This window comes from Coccinella septempunctata, chromosome 9 (genome assembly GCF_907165205.1).
Source record: "Coccinella septempunctata chromosome 9, icCocSept1.1, whole genome shotgun sequence".
Classification (NCBI taxonomy): domain Eukaryota; kingdom Metazoa; phylum Arthropoda; class Insecta; order Coleoptera; family Coccinellidae; genus Coccinella; species Coccinella septempunctata.
The window spans coordinates 12,801,944-12,826,373 of NC_058197.1; the positions used below are offsets into that span (position 1 = coordinate 12,801,944).

At 39.7% G+C, this 24,430-nt stretch overlaps 1 protein-coding gene across 2 annotated transcripts in view; it reads left to right on the forward strand.

The window, feature by feature from the left end:
• The window catches only part of LOC123319810 (zinc finger protein castor homolog 1-like), an 89,772-nt gene that overhangs the window by 54,690 nt on the left and 10,652 nt on the right, over positions 1 to 24,430 (forward strand). For both annotated transcript variants that reach the window (XM_044906754.1, XM_044906755.1), the window contains exons 4-5: positions 10,583 to 10,902; positions 12,805 to 12,895. In XM_044906754.1, coding sequence (XP_044762689.1) covers positions 10,583 to 10,902; positions 12,805 to 12,895 — 411 coding nt within the window. The remainder of the gene's footprint in view (positions 1 to 10,582; positions 10,903 to 12,804; positions 12,896 to 24,430) is intronic.

Sequence of the window (24,430 nt, forward strand, 5' to 3'; positions counted from 1 at the left end):
TTCTGGAAGTCCCATAAAAAAACGTAATTAATGATCCGTCCGAGACAGTTCACAATGTTCTGGTTCGAAATTGTAAGCGGTCGAACTGTTTTTCGATACTCCGGTTTCGTGCCCGGATCGCAGGACCGTACTCGCCGGAAAATATCGATAAACCTTCGCTAAAATCGAAAACCGATCGGACTCGAAGGAACGTTGCAAGTTGAAGATTTCGATGGTGTAAGGCCCGATGTGGCCGGGCACAATGAGATGTGAAAACCCAATTTCTTTTTGTCCCAGGGCCATCGAAACGTAACGTCCAATCTCGGACGGGGCGGGACGGGTTCTGCCCCAACAGAAACAATATATTCGATTTTTATTCATTAGCATCGGACCCATCGTGCCTCTTCTCACAGCGCGCCCGGTCCAGCGGGCCTTAAGCTGAAGATGCTGCTTTCTCATACTCCGTTTACTCATTTTCAACTATTTTTCGAAGTTTTCACAATTCAATGGGTCTTTTTCAGGAGTAAAAATCTTCGAAATTAAGTGTAATACATGTTAGGATCGGGGTATTAATGGAAACTTTGACTTGGACATATAAACTGCTCAACCATTAGTATGGATCACGTACTGATTCTTCTCTATTTGTTTATTCGCTTTATCTGTTATCTGGAATATCTTTTTTACATGTGTCTTGATTTCAAGACCAGATCAAGACAAGAAGTAATTTCAGAATTTCAAGACACGACAAGGGATTTTATGTCAATACCAAGATTTCGTTTCAAGAGCTTGGTTCGAAGAGTAGAATGCTTGATATGAGCTCGTGAGGAACCAACCATACAAGTATTAGCTGTACTGGGACTTTCAATTTTCTCTTCCCTTTCCATATCTTTTTTCTCTTCAATTTTTTCCCGTAGAGTGGTCAGTAATGTCGAATAGTAATCTCCGGTTATTGTTCTACCCTTATCCAAAAAATCAATCATGATTACTCCGTGGCAATCCCAAAAAACTGAAGCAAGAACTTTTCCAGCAGATTTTTGGACACGAAACTTCTTAGGTCCTGGAGAACCAGAGTGTCGCCATTCCATCGATTGTTGCTTTGTTTCTGGATAGTAGAAATGTACCCAAGTCTGATCCATAGTAACAATTCGGTTCAAGAAGTCTACATCGTTTTCAATCGAGCACAGATCGAACGCGATGCTTCTACCCTTGCACGCTTTTGGTCAACATTCAAACATTTGGGGATCCATTTTGCAGCAATTTTTCTCATGTCCAAATTGAGGTGAACTATATGAAGAACGCTTTCGTATGAAATATTCAGTGCTTCAGATATCCGTTTTAGCCCAATTCGACGGTCTGATAAAATCATTTCATGAACTGCATCGATTTTTTCGGGGACTGACACAAAAACTGGCCTTCTAGATCGGTCATCATCTTCAATGGAAAATTTACCTCTTTTGAAGCTTGCAGTCCAATTTTTCACGGTCGCATACGAAGGACATTGATCACCAAGGGTATTAAGCATATCTTCGTAAATCTGCTCACCTCTTAACCCTTTTAAATACAGGTACTTGATGATGGCTCGATACTCCAATTTTTCGATTTTCACAATTTCGATGGACATCTTCTTTCTTTTAATTTATTGCGTAACTGTGGTTTACTTTTTTGACCTCAAACTTCACACTGACACTTATAATGAGTTATTGTTCGTTGCTATGGTAACGCAGTATTTTTTTTATGCCTGGTACTGGTCTAGGCTAACTAGATATCAATACATCCTTGTATAGATTCCTCTGATCGAATGAAACACTTTCCAAATTCAGCTCAATTGTGGAGATACGTTTTCTTTGTTGGAATTAAATTTCCCTCTGAATCTCCGGAATATCTGATGCCACAAATACCATATTAAAAACCACGCTCCCACATATCCATCGAAGGAATCCTCCAGTTATATTTCGAACTCATTGTATACCCCATATTAATCATTTTCAACCTTCTGCGTAACTCCGTCCTCCTCTGCCCGCTTCGATCGTCTTCCCTCTCGCTCCGACCGGCATTCCGTCTTCTCTCTCCGTATCCAGCTTTAATCAAAGAGCCCCGTGAAATTTCATTTGTTTCCAACAATGATAAATGGTTTATTTTCTGTTTTAAATAACTCTTTTTTGGTACGATACCACGAGAGTTTTGAATTTATAAACGTCCGCTGCCTCGGTATTTCGGATACCATCTCGATTTTCGACGTTGCCGGACTGCCCGCGGACATTTCGTGTTTTAATTATTCCCCACCGACCTTTTTTTCGTTCCACGACGCGATAAATCAACCCGGACGCGAACGTACGAATCCGAGACGTCGGAAAACGTTGCTTTTCGTGTAGGTATGCCCCCGTCGTTAATCACAACGCGAAAATGTATTCTAAATGTTGGTCCTTCTCGTCCGAATGTATCGCTGAAGGTTCCTCGATTTTCTGCCCGTAATATCCCAAAAATTCTCGATGGGAGTAAGATCGGGTAATCGAGGTGGCCATGATGAGCGATTCTTCAATTTTCAGATTTTTCTGTCAACTTGGCAGCACTGTAATTTTTTCCGAAACGATCCGATTTTGACCAAACCTACAGATTACGTCGCTCTCCAGGTGACTAGAGAAATTTCACATCGGTACATATAAAATTGCTAATTTTAGCGTGAGCACGACCATTCCTTGGAAAAGTGGGCATAACTCGAGAACGGTTCTTCTGATTTCAACCAGAATGCATAGGTTTCTTACGATGGCAAATCTACATCATTGTGATGCCAAATTTGAGCTAGATAACTTCAAAGTTGCGACCTCTAACATAGTGAAAATAAAGCGTTACACACACACGCACACATCTACGTAACAGAAAACCGATTTCGCCAATAAGCTGGCGTATTTTCTTTTAAAACTCGTTAACCTTTTTTGTCCGTTCCACCAGTTTGTCCTTAAACAAAATCATGAAATAAAAAATAAAATCTACCAAACTTGAGGTATAATAAATCTTTCAAGTTCTGAATAATGTGAAAAAAAGCTACTCGCATCAACGTGCCATACGAACGCTTTCATATCATGACAATAACGTCAATTAAGATGTCTTCTAAATTCAAATTTTCCCCGTTAATCTCTCAAAATGCACCATTATCTAGTCGGCCGCGACGAAGATGAAACTTTCTCTAATTAACGACGGACCGTAACAGCATCCACAAGTGTCGAAATGACTTTCAACAATTCGTTTAGAAGCACAAATAGAATTATAATTTTCCTGCAGAGTCACGTCGCCTCTTGGTGCTTCCTAGACGGGTGGTACCACTGACAAAGGAACTTTTGAATAATAAACAAACCATTGTCGATTTTCCAACCCGATTCGTTGCCTAATACGCCTACGATACAGCAACCCGATCGAATTATCCATCTAGTTCACATTTAAGAAGAAGAAGAATTTTCGTCTGTCATATGTCACCTGTCACCGCATTCGATGATCACGGGGATACGTTCGGTTTCTGTAGATTTTCGAGAACCAATTAAAATTTTTACATTGAATTATTTTACCGTGTTTCCGTTATATTTCGTACCTTCGCTTCTCATTGTTCCAATTTATTGTATTCTAATGTTGAATTGTCTATTTTCGGGCATAATTGTACTTTGAAATCGAAAAAAACCCGACACAACTCGCGCTATTTACATGAATCCGTAAAGTGCCGTAACTCATTTCCATTTGACCGCTTATTTCTGTGTCGAATAATCAACTATAAAACGGGTACTTTTTATGGTGAAAATTTCGATGAATAATAATTCGATGTTTTTCAATTTCTGCGACCGATGTCACAGATATTCGGACTAATCCTACACGAAACGACATTGTGTAACTTTTCGCCCGGCCCTCGTTCGATAAATCACCAGAATCGGGAAGCGAAACAATTAAACGATGCGTCCAAAGATTGTTCGACTTTTCGCAGATCAACGTTTTGTAAATAGATCGCGGCTCGGTGAACAGATCCAAAAATCCAATAAAACATCCTTAATTGCGTTCCTTCGCGATTGTTCCAAATTAACCTCCATTAATCAACATTTTCCTCTCTATGGTCCAAGGGATGTCAATGTCAACCGTCGACGAATCATCGAGTTCTACGAATTCACACATAGAAAGTTCATTACCGGTTCTATATGCACTATGAAAGCATAGATAGGAATGGAATCGACTAGTTTTTTTCGGCTTGTGTCATTTATGAAAAAAAGTACCGGTTATCAAAGGTCATCGGGCGACGACTATTTATTTATTTAACTGTTTCCATTCGAAAGCCGACTCGAAGGTACTCGAGATGTTTGTTCAAGAAATCACGTATTTTAACACCTGTCAATTAATCGGAAACATCTAATCCAACTTTCATAAACACCGTAATTCGTTGTGTTTTTCGACCAATCTTGAGTTTATGTCACTGCTGTCATTATCATTGAGATCTTAGATGGCTAGATTAATCAAGTGAGGATGTACAGAGCGTTAAGAAATCTTCCTGTTATTCTATGGTCCTACGGTGTTGAATGAGAAATGTCTACCGTGGCGAAACCAGAGAAAATTTGCGTCCATTTCAAGTTGAAACAACGTAGGCCATGAAAACAGAGGGCGTTAATTCCCCCATTCAAGCTGGGCGTCATTTTCCCCGACGACTTTTCTATAAAAACGGAATAAAATATCGAGTCGACGTGACCGGTCGAAAATTCCATTTGCGCTGCGTCATTATCCGATATTCAAATGTCTAATTATTCATATGTTTCTGTCAGAATGCCCCGATCTAGCCGTCTCCGTCTGTCGAGCGCCTGTCGCCCTCGCCCGTCTTTGTCCAGGCCTGATGCGATCTAGGTTGTGATAAATTGAAATATGTTTTTTAATGATATTTAGATCTACGTACACACACACACACACTTCGAACGAAGTTGGCTGACGGGAAGGAATAACCCGGGCTGCGTTCCTAAACGGGTAGAACGCGCGCGTCTATATGCGTGAGGTTTAATTGTCGGAGAACAATGCACCGAGATCCGACGCGAAGGACCATCGGCGGACCGGCCGGGAGAAACGACAGGGTCGGGAATATTGACGATTAACAAACGTAAATTTGAATCCTCGATCACAGAATGAACTCCCGTCTGTCGTTTTTCTTACAAATGAAGGTTAACGTAGGTTTGACAGAATTGAGGTTGGCACCAATCACATTGGCCTAAGTATATTAATAAACCTTCGTTTGTTATGGTTTTTTGGGACAAATCAGAATATCTATGATTGAAATTTCACATTCCAACAAACATCAACAACAGTAATTCATTCAATCCATTATGGATGAGTGAAGTGGAAAAACTTCACAGATATTTGAAAATATGAGGCGAAAATAACTAATATTATTGTATGGAAATTGCTCGTATTCAATTCGAACATTCCTTACAATGAAGTCTTTGAGGCACGTCTGTTCTCTCATAAAAAATTTCTTGAACTCTCCACTCTGCGAGATTTAAGACTATCGACTACTGGAAGCTACGCACCTGGCCACCTAGTCGTCGCCGAGACAAACTACAAGAACGTATTCGGTCCAGTGTTAATGGATTAGGTTCTTCGGTAATATTCACCATTGCCCAACAGGAATTTTTCAATTCTCCGGGCCGGTTCTAGTTCGCTACCGTGTGGCACAGCGTATAGGACACGATTGAAATTCGAGAATGGTATATTCCGTCCTTCTCTAGGCTGACGCTTCCAATTCATTAGGAGATAAGGAACGTCATTAGAATGCGTGAGTGGTGATCATAATTGAAGAAGAGTCGAATATAGTTTTTTAAATTCTTATCCTGATCGAAACCTACAGAAAATACAGGGTGAGTTTTGGACGCGTACAATAATTTTAACAGTAGATTCTTGAGGTCAAAAGAAACACTTTTTCTTATGCCATTTTTTCTGAACCGGATCGATTTAAAAGGTACGGGCTGTTGAAAAGCCATAAAAAATGTTATTTTTATTTCTATCTCACAAACGGTTTCATCGAATGTAATGAATTTCGGAATATACTCTTTCATTTATTTGATGAATCATTTTCGAACACAAGATATCAACCACGTCTTCCAGTTTTCTCATTATGACCGTTATGTACCATTAAAACACCAAAAACTCAAAGAAACCAACTCTTGCAACTAAATAATTTCATGTTCAAAAATAAAAAATATCTGTGATATTCCAAAAATTGGGTACTTTGGCTGAATGCAACACTGTTTAAAAGATCCACAGATGTGTAATGTCATAGATTCAGCTTGTTATTCTGAAGGGAATTTTGTTTTACCAGGCGTGGCATAGCTCATTATGAAAATTTAAAATGGCTATATCTTTTTATCAGGGCAGAATTGAAAAAATAGTATGGGGAAAAAAGTGTTTCTTTTGACCTCAAGAATCTACAGTTGGAATTTTTGTACGAGTCAAAGACTTACCCTGTATATCGCATATTCCAACAATTTTTCGATATTCTCTATTTTGTCCTCTTGGGGAGAGCTAAATGTCATTCACACTGACCAGAAATTCAAGTATATATTCGTAAGAAAACTTCACAATTGAATCGAATTTTCAGGATGCCCTACATCCCATGTGGACAGGCGTATGTTTGCGTCTTGCAGAGACAAAATATGGTCCTCATGACATTTAATGGCATCATTAAAGAAAACTACAACAAAATCATTTTTTTTAGTCCGTATGTGCGATAAATGGCTATTGCACCTCAGTTGGGGTTGTGTAGTTCAATTTAAACGAGTTCAACATGCGTTTACAATCCTTTCAACTTTCAACGCGGGTTTAATCCAACAAGAAGTAGCTAATCGTTTCTGCGTCTCGCAAAGCGTTGTTAGTAGAGCGTAGAATCGATACTACTGAAAGTGCTGCTTATACTCAAGTGGTCGAAGAGCAAGAGCTACAACCATCGCACAAGATCGGCTTATACGATTAATCGAACGACGAAATCCCTTTTTGAGGCACTTGGATGGGTATCCTTTTCAAGTAGCGTACGTTGAAAAATATATACCGAAATTCAATGTTTCTTCTCGTGGTGTTGTAGAAAAAAAACCGATGGTTCTTCCCTCAGTACCATAACGAAATCGTCACGTGATAATTGAAGCATCCGAGCGGGGCCTTATCTGCTCCGAAACAATTGAACAGCGGCCGTTCTTTTGTTTCGTCTATACGACGACGACGACGACTTAAACGTCATGTACGGGCCCCGGGGAGAGAAGGCAAAAAACGAAAACGAAGCGGGCCGCGGAACGTGCTGCATATATGAGTTCGCATTCAATTGTTCCGATATTAAAAATATCGAGTCTGGCTGGTAATTTCGTATTCATATTCCCGGAGTACAATATGAAAATACAATATGAACGGCGTGTTTCATAAATTCCATTCTTTATGCCGTCTTTGCGCGCTTATAGGTTAGGTTGAACCGGGATCGGATCCCCGTACGTTTAATAACATAAATTATTTATCTCCCCCGTCCCGTAGATGGAAATTTTGCAATTCAGATACGGGCAGGACTCCCCCGTCTGGTTTCTCGGGTTCTAAGTCTTTTTTTCTCTGTCAATTTTTCGTCTGTCACAAATCACGAATCTATACCCCATTCACTTTCATTTTAGCACTCGGTCGGCCATGAAATAATTTTCTGGAGTTTTTGTTACTACAACGGAGTAAGGTTGGCACTCATGAAATGTCGGTTATGTCATAAGGACGTTGACAAAGCTATAATATCGATTGATATTACAAAAATTCCGAAAGTGATTGAAAAAGAGAGAAGACAGGTTTTCAGGAAGTGCTGTTTAGAATTAAGGTCCGCTCATTCATAGTAGGTAACTTTTTTTCAGTTGAGGAAAGAGATTATAGTCGGATGGAGCCAAATCTGGTGAATAAGGGGGGTATTCTAGTCATTCAAACCCTAATTCACGAATTTTTGCAAGGCAACATGAGATTTGCGTTGTCCTGCAAAAACAAAACACCTTTGGATAGCTTTCCGCGTCTTTTCTCTCCAATTTTTTCTCGTAGAGTGGTCAGTAATGTCGAATAATAATCTCCGGTTATTGTTCTACCCTTATCCAAAAAGTCAATCAGGATTACTCCATGGCAATCCCAAAAAATTGAAGCAAGAACTTTTCCAGCCCATTTTTGGACCAGAACTTCTTAGGTCTTGGAGAACCAGAGTGTCGCCATTCCATCGATTGTTGCTTTGTTTCTGGATCGTACAAATGTACCCAAGTCTCATCCATAGTTACAATTCGGTTTAAGAAGTCTAAATCGTTTTCAAATCGAACACAGATCGAACGCGATGCTTCTACCCTTGCACGCTTTTGGTCAATATTCAAACATTTGGGGATTCATTTTTCTCATGTCAAAATTGAGGTGAACTATATGATGAACGCGTTCATATGATGTATTCAGTGCTTCTGATATCTGTTTTAGCCATATTCGACGAAACCATGTCATCAACTGCATCGATTTTCGGGGACTGACACAAAAACTGGCCTTCTAGATCTGTCATCATCTTCAATGGAAAATTTACCTCTTTTGAAGCTTGCAGTCCAATTTCTCACGGTCGCATACGAAGGACATTGATCACCAAGGGTATTAAGCATATCTTCGTGAATCTGCTTACCTCTTAACCCTTTTAAATGCAGGTACTTGATGATGGCTCGATACTCCAATTTTTCCAATGTTTTGACAAGCGTCATAAACCCACATTTTCTTACTACACAGATTGGAATGTGTCAAATTTCCATGGCCAACCGAATGATAAATAAAAGTGAATGGAGTATAGGTTAAGGTGTTGGAAAAAGAAATCCGCCAGAAAATGGCCCACACATGGCCCAAAAACAATGAAAGAGGCCGTCGCCAAATGTTGTAGGCTGAAGCATTTTTCATGCAGAAATAGTTGCAACTGAAAGATGTGCGGAAATTAACATAGAAAAGGGTCTAATCTGACACTCAAGCTGCTACCAAAGCCTTCACTGAATATATTCACATATGCTATCAGAGTGCCTAAGAAAACTCAATGAAATGGGCAAAAATAACAAGGTTTTGAACCTGGGTTCTTATGGTTACCCGAAAATTGAAGAAAACGAGAAGTTTCCCTACAAAAGAGTTTCTGGAGAAGGAAAGAACCGAAGAACTGGTGGAATCTTCCAGGGCTGAAACTTGATCTTGGTCCAGCAGAAACTGATTGGTGCAAATTCTGTGAGAAGAAGGATCAGATCAGATCCTCTGGTAAGCAAGGATGTAGTCTCTCCGAAGACATCCCAGATACTGGTGTTCGTTGGAACTCTGGAACTGGAGCTCCAGTTTCAGATGGTGTATAGCTGCAAAAACCCTTACATTAGACCCTTAACAATCTGAAATCTTCAAATACTCAATAATCCACAATAATAAAGAGACGATTGTTCAGTTTACATCCACCAACTTCATGGGTACGTAAACAGGACAGGTCCAGACCTCAACGTCAACGTCGTACGACATCATCCAGCAGCGGATCGGCCGATAAGTCAGGTCGCCTCAATTAAATTATAAATTATTGCCGCACGCTATCATTAAAAATTACCGGGGATAAATAATTGAATTATTTCCGAAACTGGCAGAAGGTGTTGATTAATTTGTCCGGAGCATCGGGGACCCCGGCCAAGGGGGAAAAACCTGTTCCATCTCGATTTTCGACGAATTTAAGCCGTATTCCGCGACAACAAGAGTAATGAGAAGGCTGCTGCATCAGGCGCCTGGTCGATGTTCTGTCTTAACAGCCGTTGGAATTTCATTGTTGCGCGGTATGTGGACGATGCGCCGATAGGTACAGACCACGTTGCTAACGAGATTCCCAGCAACTATATTGAGAGGTAATATATGGAACTCACTGTGTAGCGAATTGTTCGAGGCTGACAGCGGATCACTTCGAAGACCAAACAGTCCAACGACAATCCACAACTAAAATTCTCAGTCCCCTGTCGAATATTGGTCAAAATAATAGAATGATCACGCCTAAAGGCAATGAATACAATAATAAGGATAAATTCAGATGCATACCACCCGCCGATATGAATATCAACAAGTGTTACGATCTGAATTGAGCTAGCCAATTTGCCATCGTCAAAGCCCCAAATGGAGTACGCTCCATCGAAAAAGAGTAGATGCTGACCATTGTTGCGGTCTCATCTGACCTCATCAGAGCAACATAGCATTTTTCTCCGATGGAGAACGTTTGGAATTGATGGAACCTTATTCAATATTGGCACGCGCTACTGAGTACTATACATTTACCCAGAGGGCCACCCAATATGGAAGATAGATATCTGGAGGGAATTGAATCAGACACCGTTCCATATTGGGTGGCGCTCTGGGTAAATGTATAGTACTCAGTAGCGCTTGCCAATGTTCATCTGTTGTTGGTTCTCAACAATTTTCACCAACAACTTCGAACACAAACCTTCCCAAGCCTTCGAAGTGTCTTCACTCGAAAACCTAAGCTATTAAATCAATCCACTCAAGTACCACTGAAGAAATCCTCCAAGATCAGCGTACTCAAACTCCCTTCTTTTTTTTCCAGGCAAACTCTTCGAGAACTTCAACTTCCACCTGCCCTCTACCGAGAGCACACCCCCCAACCAACCCCCCACTCCCCCCAGCACCCCCCTATCCCCCAAAACGACAGACGCGACCAATAAGTATACCTCAAATTTTCCAAATATCCCCAACCTCACCATAACGAGCTCTAGTCAAAACTCTTCCTCCAAATGTCCCATGCAGACGGCGAAGAGGTTCAAGGCGCTGAACGGAGAGAGCAAGGCTGTTCCAAATTCGGAAGAGGCCAGTTCTGGCATGGCTGGCGAGGAGAGGGGAGACAAGGCAGCGCACATCAACTCCAGGGTAAGTTTGGAAGCTGATCAAATCTTGTATTCTAGCCAGGTATAGCATTCTGTTATCCACACTCATTTAATGTTCTCAAGGTACACATAAAGATGAAAATGTCAATATAGAGGAAATAAATTTGTATACAGGGTGATACTCTACCCATGAGGGGTTGAAATCTTCGTCTGAGAACTTTCAGAAAAAAAGAGACAGTTAGCTACAAAATTCAGAATGAAAGGAGCTGTGCTGTAATGCTGAGACTGTTCCAATATATCTGTCTATCGAAAAAACTACCCTTATTTTTGACTGAAAACCCCGCTCACGAAGTAAAGACATTGATGAATCTACAGGGCTACAGGCTACAGGGTGCCTGTATAAAGCACTCCCATTTTTACACTGGAGTACAACGGTTCCTTCAACTGAAATAGGATCACAAAATACGGGGAGTCTTTGATTCGTACAAACATTTTAGCAGTAGATTCTTGAGATCAAAAGAAACACTTTGGTCTTATACCATTTTTTCCGATTCGGCCCTGATAAAAAGATTTAGCCATTTTGAGTTTTCGTAATGAGCTGTGCCACCCCTGGAAAAATGAAATTACCTTCAGAATTACCAGCTAAATCTGTGGTACTACACATCTGTGGATCTTCTCAACAGAGTTGTATTCAGCCAAAGTACCAAATTTTTCAAATTTCACAGATAATTTTTTTTTTGAACATCAAATTACTCGAAAACGGAGCATTAACGAGAAAATATGAAAAATACTTTCATTTTACTAAACGTCCAAATATTTATTAGATAGCATCCAACTTACTTTCAAGAGTTGGGTTCTTTCAATTTTTTGTATTTTTATGGCAGATTATAGTCATAATGAGAAAACTGAAAGACGTGGGTAATATCTTGTGTTCGAAAAAGATTCATCAAATAAATAAAAAACTTCACATCGAAATTCATTTCATTCGATAAAAAAGTTTGAGAGACAGAACTAAAAATAAAATTTTTTAATGGTTCTTCAACAGCCTGTATCTTTTAAACCGAGCCTATTCAGAAAAAATGGTAAAGGTAACAAGTGTTTCTTTTGACCTCAAGAATCAACTATTAAAATATTTGTACCAGCCAAACACTCACCCCCTGTATAGATTCACCCTGTATACAAAAAACTACAATAACAAACGAACGATTAAACAACTGTTAATCGTGGAGTTTCCAAAAGAGAATTTCTCAATTAATACAGGGTATCGATATAAAAATCAGAAAATCGATATCAAACAATAAAAAATTAAAACACAGCGAACAGCACATAGCTTGCCTCCGAAAAATGATTAATTCATGTCGAAACTGGTATCGCAGCTCCAATTAAATTACTACCGAGTGGCGGAAACCTCGCAACAAAGAAATTGAACAATTTGTAACTGGATCCAAGATAACAATTAACTTACATTGTTAACAACGGCAGAAGGAAAAAAGTTGTGAGAATCGGTACACGGGTAACTAGACGCCAATTGTAACGTCCAATTAAACGCAATTTTTCCCAAAATCGAGAAAAGATTTAATTCGAGATTACGAAAATAATGCAGCCGGCTGCTACGAGAAAGAATGAATGATTATAAGAACAAATTATTACAGTAATTTTCTTTCGACTTTGATAATTTATAGAACCAACAATTCGTTTTCACACCAACGTCTCTATGGGCTTTTTAATTGTTCCATTTGTAAGGTGCCATTGTTCTCCTGTTTTACAGTTACTTCTATCTTAGAAGTCGAAAAGCGAGTGTTGACTTCGGGAGTATCAATTAAATTCTCGTTATTATATGCAAATACACTGCTCGAAAATGAAGTTGGCACAACTGACACGAAATCTAACGGAACATAGAAAATCCACCCATCCAAAACGCAAATTGACATTTCTTCTTTTTCAGGGCATGTTCTCTTATGCTTCATCTTTTCCGTATGGACAACTCAAGACTGAGAACTCTAGTTCACCGCCATTGGAACAGAGTCCACTAAACGGTAAGTCTTGTTTTCGATATAAATTCATCCACATCATATACCAAAAAAATGACTTGGATATCTTTAGAGCTCCTTCCAATGTCTAAGGACGACAACAATCTCTCGAATGGTTGATTTCTGATTGACGTTTACCATTATTTCTATGAAAATGTTGCCAACTGTATAAAAAAATCAGTTTTCTAATCTGATCGAAGGTATTTTGCGTCATTTATGAATGGACGACGTTCAGTGTCAAATCCCTCTTCCCTCGAAATCACAGAGAATCCGTTCATAGAAGATTATTACTCTCATGTTAACTCTTCAACGTTCGAAGTGCCAGTTAATTTTAATTGGTCGAGAACGGTTCCCATAGCAATACGCTAAATATATTTATGAAATGATTGAAATTTCCTCATTTGTTCGAGTGAATTGTAAAGAATATAATAAACAGAACAAGCTCGGCCGGGAAATACGAGTCTAAATTGGTCGGTTTCGAACTGTCCGACCAGCATTTTTATACATTCAAATCTGTCATCTTCAATTTAAGGCAATTTGTTCTGTGCCAGCAGCGTCTGTCGACGGCGACCTGATTCGTATTGTGTTCGGAAACTCGTTTTTTTTTTCTTTTTCATTTTACGTTAACGAACGCAGCCTTCGACGTTGACGTTATCCTTTTAACGCTCCTCGATGGCTCCGATCGGTATCTGTCACTGCGTCTGTGGTTAACATTGTTGCCAATCGTTTAAAACTTGAAATTATGTCTGTGATCTAGGTTATCGGGTGTCATCCGTCTGTGGTCCGCGTCATTGTCAATAATTCGAAATTCAATTCGCTTCGGGTAAAAAACCACTGATTTATCTCCGATGTTTCCTTCAACGTGATAATACGGGGGTAGATCGTTTTTCGTTCCCCATAAAATAATAATTATCCTCACACGGAGCGGACCTCGTAAACTTACAATGTATTTGTACTGGCAATGTACATTTTAACGTTTATTGGGTATTCATTCTTATTTATTTAGTGGCGTATCTCAACATAAATTACAATTACCAACTGATACGGCGAACTGTAAGACGATTTTGCATCATTTTATAGACTTATAAAACGGGCATTTTCTCAGGCGAAGAATCGATCGATACTCGGAGATCGTTCAACTCGAAATTTGCTGGAATTTTATGTCGCATTCAGACCGAATTGGTCCGACGAAACGCAGCACGATTCGCGAACAATACGTCATTAACAAAATTCTATGTTCTGATTTTGTGACAGGTGACAGTCCGAAATCACAGAATACTATATGGGGAATTTTGCTAGATTCCCAGATTGTATTCGTCACGATAGTCTCGTAAATCGTCCCACTTCGGATCGCGCCATCAATGACGCACGTACGTCAATGGAAAAAACAAACAAAACGCCTGTTCGGTCCCTCGAAACGACGGAATAACTTTATGAAATTTTATGAATAATAAAAAGGCCTAAACGAACTAAATTGACGTTCAATTGTCGTGAGACCAGAGAACTGTGGTGATTTTCATTGACTCAATTGTACTGATTACTCTCTATTTACAGATGGTTGTGGCCATGCTTTATGGCTGGTGCACTTGTCTGATTTAGTGTTTCCTTTCGCGAATGAGCGGGCTCGTCGCTAGGAGGCAGAGCCCAGGAAAACTATCGCGGGGGTTTCCACAGGAAATGGGCCCGCGTTCGATTTGACGTTTCGAACGTCACATTTCTGTGACTCGCGTCCGCGTCTCCGCGGTTGCCGTTTCTTCGACGAAATCCTCAAATTTAGAGTCCTATCTGAACCCTGAACATAAATGAACATTGTTCACGTCAAGGGCTGTCGCCAAAATCACTGCAATTTATTTGGGTGTTGCCAGATTTTCGTAGTTGGAAAATAGTTCAGTGAGTTTCCGACGAGATCCACATGATCTATCGATTAATACTCCACTCACATATCGATACATGAAGAAATTATTGAATTCAACTCAAATTTAGATAATATTTTTTATTTCGTGGATGCTCCCACAGAATTGTCAATCCTACCACGGAAAATTCTTGTCTACAGTGGGGAATTCTCCTCAATTTGGGTTATCACTGCATATGCAAGTTTAAACTGAATAAGTATGAGTTTCATTCATGATTTTTCAAATGCACCGCGGAAACTATTCAAAATCATTCCTCAAATATGGGGTTTCAAAATTTAAATCGCTTGGTTTCAAGTTTACGATTTGGCAACAGCTCCTACTAGAAAATAAAAGTAACAATGTCTGCTTAGCTTGTTTATAAAATAACAGCTCTTGATTTAAAGGCGCGTTCTTACTGGTGAGCCTCAACTGCAACCGGCCATAAAAATCCCATAAAATTTTACGACCTTCCTCGTTCGTCGCAAACTTCATAGACAGCCATCTTTGTCTATCTTATCAAGATAATGTATTTGTTGTCCTTTATTATCAAGGCATATTTCAGTCGATGTTGCCAACTTGTTCAATTGAAATGAAACGCTTTAAATTTTAAATACCCATTTTTATTTTTCATTTTTAAGTGTTTTAAATAATTTTTTTGGAAAATGGTTGAAATGGTTATTTCAAAATGTGACTTTTCAAAGATATTTCATAAAAATACATCATTTTCGTCAGAAGGAGTATTCCCTATTTGGCAACGTCGTCAGTTAACATAAAAAGCACGAGCCAATGGTGTGAAATGCCTCTTTTCAAGTTATCACCATAGTAACGTAGTGCCAGGTTGCCAAACGAAGTGCAAGATCGTCGGAAAGGAAATATGTATTCATATTCTTTGATTTTCTTCCTTTTATCAGAGAATTTGGCAACATTATCATAAGCTGGAGGGAAATTTCAGAAGGGTTCATAAACTCATGGGGTGTGGATGGTGAACCAGAAATTTCCTCAGAGCGTTACCAATCGAAGTGTCTTGACAAGAAGGTCCGATTTTATGATTGTCCCACTCATTGAAAGATTAAACTTCATTGTTGGTATTGTTGGAAGTTTTATCTTCTTGAGATGATACATTCATATTTCTGTCAGATTCTAGAGAGGTATTCCTTGATTTTTGACAGATCCAGCAACAGAAGAGTATGAAATGAGTATCGACTGACATCGATTTGACATTTCGACTCCGCGTTTCTATGACGCCACATTTGCGCAGTTGCCGCTTATTCGACGAAATCCCCGAATTCCCGAGACTCCTAGCATCGTATTTTTCTATGTTTTTTTCGCAATTACAGCCGTAATAGCTGTCGCAGTGGGACATTTCCCGACCGATTTATTTCGGGTAAACGGGCGGACGAGCAGAAGACGTTCATTTTTATTCGCGTAACCATAAACTGCGCTCACTTTGTGCGATGTCCGCTTTCACGTTTTCCGGCAACTCGAACGTACACGTAATTAAGGCGGCACGTGACCAAAGTTAATCAAGAACGAAATAATGACTTGGCAGCGATATTCCCGAGACAATTGTCCGTTGTTTCTGACGCAAAAAGACACGGGAAAAGAGGCAGAAACCGGCGAAATATCTCCTCGGACGTAACGCAATACGTTGGACGGTTAATAAATTTCGTATATTAATACGGATTCAGGCATCGTGCGACAGAAGAGCCGACCGTCATTTGTTCGGGCATTATTTCTGTCGCGGACATTACGGCAGATATACGGCGAAACAAATGAATCACGTCCGCGTCGCGGACTTACACAATATCGCCGGTGAAAGAGGAGTTTCGGAAAACCGAAAATAGACGCGTTCCCCCCGTATAGTTTTCTCCGCGGAGACAATGACGGCGAAAAACAGCGATCTGTCCGGGTATAGGAAATGACATTGTTCGGAGGACAGGATCGTACCGGCGGGAAACGTCTCTCGCACTCTTAGCACGAGCATGAATTTCAAAATTGTACAATCAGCTACTCTTCGAAGTCGAGGTGGCTACGTATCTGTGGAAATGCATGCAGCTCACCCTCAACGATTGAAAATGTTCGGAAAAATCGACGAAATTAAGGATAAAACCTTCAAAATATGAATTTGAAAATTTCGACGTTAGACTGAAATTTTCGAAACATTTGTCGCTTGCATGGAAGGAGAAAAAGTCCTTAGGCAGCGAGTTCCAATAAAGGCCGGTCCATACTACTCGCGCTCGTGCTCGCCCTGGACTCGTCTTGTAGACTGGTGTGACTCGTCCGACTCGCGGTCGTGTTATTCGTTCTATAATTGTCCACATTATCTCAGGTACTTATCAAGCTTTGACTCGCGAAGATCCGCTTCATTTGCATGCTTGTCGGCGTCCACATGACTCGAGTAGCTCGACGAGCATAACAATCCTTCCCTTTGATGTACCGACAACGAGCAGAACCACTTGAGTCACAGGCTCACAAGGCTTGCGCGCTTGACTCTCGACTCGTGCTATCGCCAACGTTACTCGCAAGCGAGCACCAGTAGTGTGGACCGCCCTTAATATATAGCAAAGTGATTGCAGAAGGTCAGCTTTAACAGCGTCACAGTCGAAGGGTGTCTTAATTCGACAAGGACTTAATTTGATTTAGGAAATAGGCCCGGAACATTTAATCCGCTGGCTTACTCGTCCTACTCCTAATACTCGTGACGAAAGATGACAGATGTAGTCAAAAAAAAGTTGGGATTTAGGTTAACTGATGAGAAGTTTTCGAGAAGAAAATTCTGACGTTGTTAATTCGATGAAAAATGCGAAGATTGCAGGATATCTAAAATTGTTTCAATGGGGAATTCTCCTCAATTTGGGTTATCACAGCATATGCAAGTTTAAATTGAATAACTATGAGTTTCAGTCATGAATTTTTTAAATGCACCGCGCAAACTATTCAAAATCATTCTTCAAATATGAGGTTTTATAACTTAAATCGCTTCGTTTCTAGTTTACGATTTGGCAACAGCGTCTGCTAGAAAATGAGAAGAACAATGGCTTGTTTATAAAGTAACAGCTGTTACTGCCATCATAAGTCGCGTACTCACTGGCGAGCCTGAACAGCAACCGACCATAAAAATCCCATAAAATTCAACGACCTTACTCGTTCGTCGCAGACTTTATAGACAGCCATCTTTGTCTATCTCATCAAGATAGTGTATTTGTTGCCTTTATTATCAACGCATATTTCAGTCGATGTTGCCAACTTGTGCAATAGAAACGAAACGCTTTAAATTGTAAATGCCCATTTTTTTTTTCATTTTTAAGTGTGATATTTCATAAAATATACATAACTGTCGTCAGAAGGAGTATTCCCTATTGATATAGACAATCGTCAGTGAATCCAATCGGCGTAAACGTCCGAACAGCCCCTGATACACGCCTGTGCCGTCCGCGAGAGATTAAACGCGCACACGAACCCGAAATACGTATCGCGAAGTGTTAATACAACTAATTAGAATTACCGGGGTATTTATTAAAGCGGTTCTATTTTCAATACGTCGAAAATGCAAGTTGGAAATTTTTGTCCGACTCGAAATCCTAGACGGCGAATGCCAAAAATTTGGCATTTGAAATTTAAAAATCGGAACTTTGCTTTGGCTTGCTTCAGACATTTTCTCGTCTTTAATTAGATTAGGAGAAGATTCATTGCGCCGGTTGGCATTTCTAATTAAATTCAGGAAAAGGTTAGTATCCATCCGAGTACAGGAGACCACTGTACGGAATGTCTCTTTGACCGTTTTGCGCTCGGTTCCCTATAGCGAGGACAATGTTCCCTTTGAAAATTCCACGTTTCCCGTAATATAAACTAGTCGACAGGTAGATCCACCTTTTCGATAGATAGACGATTCGCCCACGAAAAAAATTGAATCGAAATAACTTTCTGGTTACTACATTTCTCCTAAATCTATCTTTTTTTATAGAAATCTGTCCCTTTGCAACTCATATCGACTAGTGAACCAGAAGATAGGCCTTCGTGATGAAAATAAAATAAACTCATAATTACCGAGTCCAAAAAAAGTTCCCCCGGCTCTATGAGTCGAACTCTGTGTTCGGTGACAACTGACGTTAACCTATATCTCGCGGTCTGTCATCGATTGTCAGTCCCCCGACCGTGTTGGTTTTGAATTCTTTTGTCTCTTGACACAGATCTCGCCACTCTTGTTCTCTTCTCGAGAATCGATGGAGACAGAGAGAGGGAGAGGGGGGTGCAGAGCTCGAACCACTGAATAATAAAATCTCCTCTCATTTACCGTGAAAAATCGCCATTCCGAGAATGTTCGTTATAGGTCCGCGCGAGTCCCTCTTTTTTTATGGCAATAAAAATCCGCCCGAGGCATTCATATGTGCAAATTCCATATTTCCATGCCGTCTGCGATTTTTACGCATGTCGATCGGCCTTTTTCGCCGACAGTTAATTCGACTTTAGCCGGAGCACAATGGCGGGCGAGCAGTTCGGATTGTTCCTTTTGCGTTTTGACAGCGAGAAGCCCATAAAAATACGAACCGTTCGCGGAAAGACGGAACGTGATAGTCTGGAAGCCTTGAAGTCCATTCCAGAAACATAGAATTATCGTAACGTTCGGACTGCCCGTCCGAACCATCGAGCGAAAAGTGTCTGAAAACGTTTTATGTTCGGCTGAGAGACGGAGGCAATATTCAATGTGGAAAATGACAAGAGAAATGACAAATACATGATGATATTCAACTCTATGCTTCTGACAATTGACAAAAGAGGTGCATAGAAAAGTCAAATGTCAAAAGAGGGGCATAGAACTTGGAATTATATTTTTCCAATCATCGATAAAGAACAATTTCAAATTGTACTGTCCAAGCTTTTGGAAATTTGCATGGCCATCATCATCCTGGATTTGATTCACAACCCGATATAAATCCCCAAAGAATACTTTGACAGTCGATAGTTATAGTATGGTAAAATTCCACTTCGAACATAGGAGAGCTGCTTTCACAACTGCGCCATCTACAGCTCGTCCTCCAACTCCAGAGCTCCAATGAAAAAGGCTTCAAGAAGGCTAATGCCCGTTTTCACCAACGATCCCTAAACAAGCCCCTATCTAAGTATTCCTTAGCCTTAGGGAGTACCTAACTCTTCCCTTAATATAAATTTCCAGAAATTCACGACTAAAATTTATCAATTTCTCAAAAAAAAAATTTTTTGCGTATCGTAGACATGTCAAAATCTGCTGTCACTTTATTAGGGATTCGATAGGGCGTCGACTTTCGGGCATTTATAATTTAGGGTGTCCCCTAGTATTTAAGAGTTCCCTAAACGTTGGTAAAAACGAAACGAGTCACGTAAATGGGCTTAGGTATTCCTTAAAATTTAGAGATCGTTGGTGAAAACAGGCATAAGTCTTCATTCCTCTTATAATTTTCTCTATAAGACATTCCAGAATCTACAATCTTCAATTTCTGAGAAGCCCATTACCAACTTATGCTTCTACTCAGATCCAAATACTTCTTGGATCTTGCAGTTTCAAAATCCCAAAGGAACTTTTCAGAATAAACCATTACTGGAAGATTACTCTAGAGTGTTTCTCTTTTTGTTTCTTCCCTCCCCAGGAACTCTTTCTTATAAGTGCATTTTCGTATGCCAGAGTAAGGTTTTGGTAAATAAATGTCGTTGGTGGTCCTTATTCGTTTCCTTTGATTCCAGAATGACCAGAAACCCAGAATTGACAGTCATAATGATATACATTTCTATGCACCTGTCAAAGTAGAGCATAGAAGTTTCATTTGTCATGTCAACTGTCAACAACTGTCACAGAGCTCGGTTTTGATCATTCTAATCATTAATCGAATGAACGAAGTGTTAAAAAAAGTTCTGCACGACCTGAAAACGTTTCAGAATATAATCGAGCAAGATTCGTTGATGCTAAATACAAAAATAGCGTCGGAATTCAATCAGACATATCCCGCGCGCGCGACGAGGAACACAGAATCGAATACACACAATCCACAATGGGATAAACGACGAATAAAAGAGCCCCATATATATTGCGGGAAATATGTTAGAAATTCAAAGCCGCGCGCTCACAGATCGAAGGGCCCCCGCTCTGATTGTCCGGAATAAAAAAAAAACGCCAGCAGATCGACGGATAAAGGCAGACGTCGACGGTAGAAGAAGGAGAAAAATAAAACGAGGGCTCCGGTTCGATAACGAATAAATAAAAAGTTAAATGAAATATGATTTCGCATAAATGAAATCCGGACCGCCGTCGACGGGGAGCGGCAAACCGAACTCTAATCTTCGATTCGCGCTCTTTTTATGGACGAAAAGCGATCATCTCGCGTTATCTGAGATGGACAATCGGTTTATATCCTTCTTTATTTCGTTCGGATACGTTTGCATTTTCCCCGAATGCGATTTGAAATAGTGAAACAGCAATGACAGCTGTGGAAAAAGCGGCGTTGACTGAGATCGTCAGAGGAAGAAAAAGAAACCTCGATTCGATGGTCCAACCCGGCGCCGCTCCCTATGGACAGCGACCAGTCGTGCCCCGATCTGGGAGCGGTAAAATATTCGGATTCAGATTTTTAAATCGAAAATCCGCCGTTTTCTCGAACATCTTCGATTTCTGGTACATCGCCATAGCCTCTCGCTGGGACGGGCCGGCGTTTTCGGTCGTATTTAACACGAAAAGAAATCCGAACGTTGTCCGGTGTCGAGGTAAAACGACGTGGCAAACTCGTTTGTCCGTATCCCAGAAGTGGCGGCAGAAAAAACCGCGGAAAGATCGTAAATTCGGGAATTATCGTCGTGGCCTCAGAACATCGAAAACGGAATTTTACGAGGCCGGACATGGGCGTTCATAGCCAGGAGATTCTCCTATGACAGTTCTAATAACGCGAGCTAATCATGAACGAGCACAGGAAATCCCAGAGAAGTCGAAACATCTAAATACGACTGTTGACCGAATTCGGGATCACTGTCCCTCATCAGTTCGGTGTAGTGTTAGGTCTTTCAACCGGAGGGTGGGGTATTAAGCGAAACCGGAGTGTCGCTAGGAGGAATATTTACAATTCTCATCACGATGCGACATCTGTCCCGCAAAGACTGAACCAAACCTCACCTTCTCTGCTCCTACTCTAATCCATGGCTCCCAGATTTAACTACTACATCTACGAAATTGTCGTCTCCGGGTTGATATTTTCGAGGTGCCCTGTTGGCACTCTATTTCAATGGTATTTCAGAAATCGAAATATGGCCGAGTAGATTTGGACAGTCGCCGACACATTTCTCAACATCTCCCAGGAAAAAAAACCTATTAATTTAACATCCACCAATAAAACTCCAAATTGGAGGCGATTATTTTAACTGCCCGCGTTTAATACGTACGATTCGAGAAATATGTGCGATATATAATTCAAATTTATTCAAATAGCATTATAATTAGTCGAAAAACATGAAAGTTCGTGTCTTTTCCTTTCTCGAAAATTACAAGATCGGACCGTTAAACCGACTAATGTATTCAATAACTTCATCGTTATATCGTCTTTTATGTCCTCCCATGAATTTTTTTCCTTCCTCGGTCGATTTCGATGGTTCTAAAAGTGACGGAATATATATGTCAAATATCATAGAATAAAGAATTCACGCCGAGAATATTCCGTGGGACTTTTATTACCTCATACTGAAGTAATTAAGAAATTGACGCTTCAACTTCAACGACGGAAAAAAAAAACAGAAAGAGAGCAGTCAACACAAAAACGAGCGGATGTATGCCTCTGGTGAAACGCTCTTCGTCGTATGTTTCAAGAATTAAGAGGGAACTCTGAATAACGATCCCTAAATAATTGAATCTCAAAGCTCCTTTCTGTTTTCGTAATTATTCTACTCACTTGCTGAATATCCAAGTCTTTTAATTTCCGTTTCTCAAGGTCTATTATGCTCATCGCCATCTGGATGTGGAATTATGCTGATTTCTCTCGCTTTCCCATGAACGAAATACGTCTGTTATTTCTGTGATCTTTTCGAAATTTGACATTTACCTATTCTATGGTTCAAGGGTGTGTTTCAGAAATGTTTCGATCGAGTTAAAAAACCCGTAGATCGACGTTTAACGTGAAACGGAAAATAAAAGGCGAACAGTTGGAGAATGTCCAATTTTCGGGAGTTCCTCGATAACTCAACTTGTTGAATCGTCCGAAAAGTATGTCTAGAATGTTATTCGTTCTCCCGGAGGGAACATAACCCTTTGTCATATTCGAATAACCGTAAAGCCGTAACAAATTGCTGAACAGGCGGAATCCCGACGTGCCGTCCGTATTGTTTCGACGAAAATTTAAATTAGAAAATAACTGAACTCATTATTACGTTAAAAACTGAAAATAAACGGAATTCCGAAATGTTTCCGCGCAGCTGAAAAATTACCCACTTTATCTTTCCGCACGTCAAAGGAATTTCCAACGGATCATCGCCACTTTTAAATAAAAAAATCTGGATTTCGAGTCTGTCGGAGTTCATCTGTGATATTAGACGACTCGGTCATCTACATGCTGCTCCAAAAGTTACAGAATACACTAGTAATGAGCTCTATTTTCAAATCACTATTGTCTGTCAAAATCTAGTCATAGAAGAATATGAAAATGTCAAAAAGAAGTCATAGAAATGACTGTCAAGTGTCATCAAATGACTGCGTTCCGAAATTCCCAATCGGGATATGGTTGAGTGAAGACACCATTAGACCTTTAACGTTCTGATTTGGTTAACAAATCGATTCTAATTCTGTTTAATCGATTTATACGATGTGGAAGCGAGAGCTATATTATGGTACAAAAACGTTTACCCGCGATGGAAAAAAGCCGTTTATAGTTTTGTTTTCATCGCCTCCTTCGAATTCCTCGATGTATATAAATAAATCACTTGCCAGAGACAGACGGAAGGACATGGAATTAATTTGCTCCAATTAACTTGATTGGCTCAATCAATAACAGATTTACCTCGATCGTGTTACCCGGTTATCGGCAATGATGCTCGAATTGGACGATGAATAAGGAATAATCTGCTCTGAAATAAATCCCAGAGAGAAACGCCTTTTTCGAATTCGAGTTTTAAACTGCGCTGCGGATTCTACAATTTCATGAAATTTTTTTTACCCGTGTTTCCTATTTTATGCGACAAATTTCAATAGAAATTTGTTAGGTTAGGTTAGGTTTCTGAATTTATGAGAAAAATTTCAATAGAAATTTGTTGTTGTTGTCTTATATAATTTTTTGGTTTCCTTGAAGTTGGGTGAAAAATAATTTTTTTTTATTTTTTTTTTAATATAATTATAATATGTAAAACTTGACAAGTTATTTTTAGATTTTTTTATTTTTGGTTCATTTTTAATTTTATTTATAAAATATTCTCTCTCAAGGATATAGAGAATAATTAGTTCTGTGACTACTACAAAATTTTTTATCCGAAATTTTCAATGCAACAATACTTTCAAACCTAAAAAATTGATTCGAAAGGAAAAGTTCAATACGAAAGCATTTTTCCTCGAAAGTGTTAGTTATATTGCAAAATAACATAAATTAATAGAAAAGTGTGTTTTTGTTTTGAAAAAAAATTATTATTGAATATAATTTTCAAAAAAATT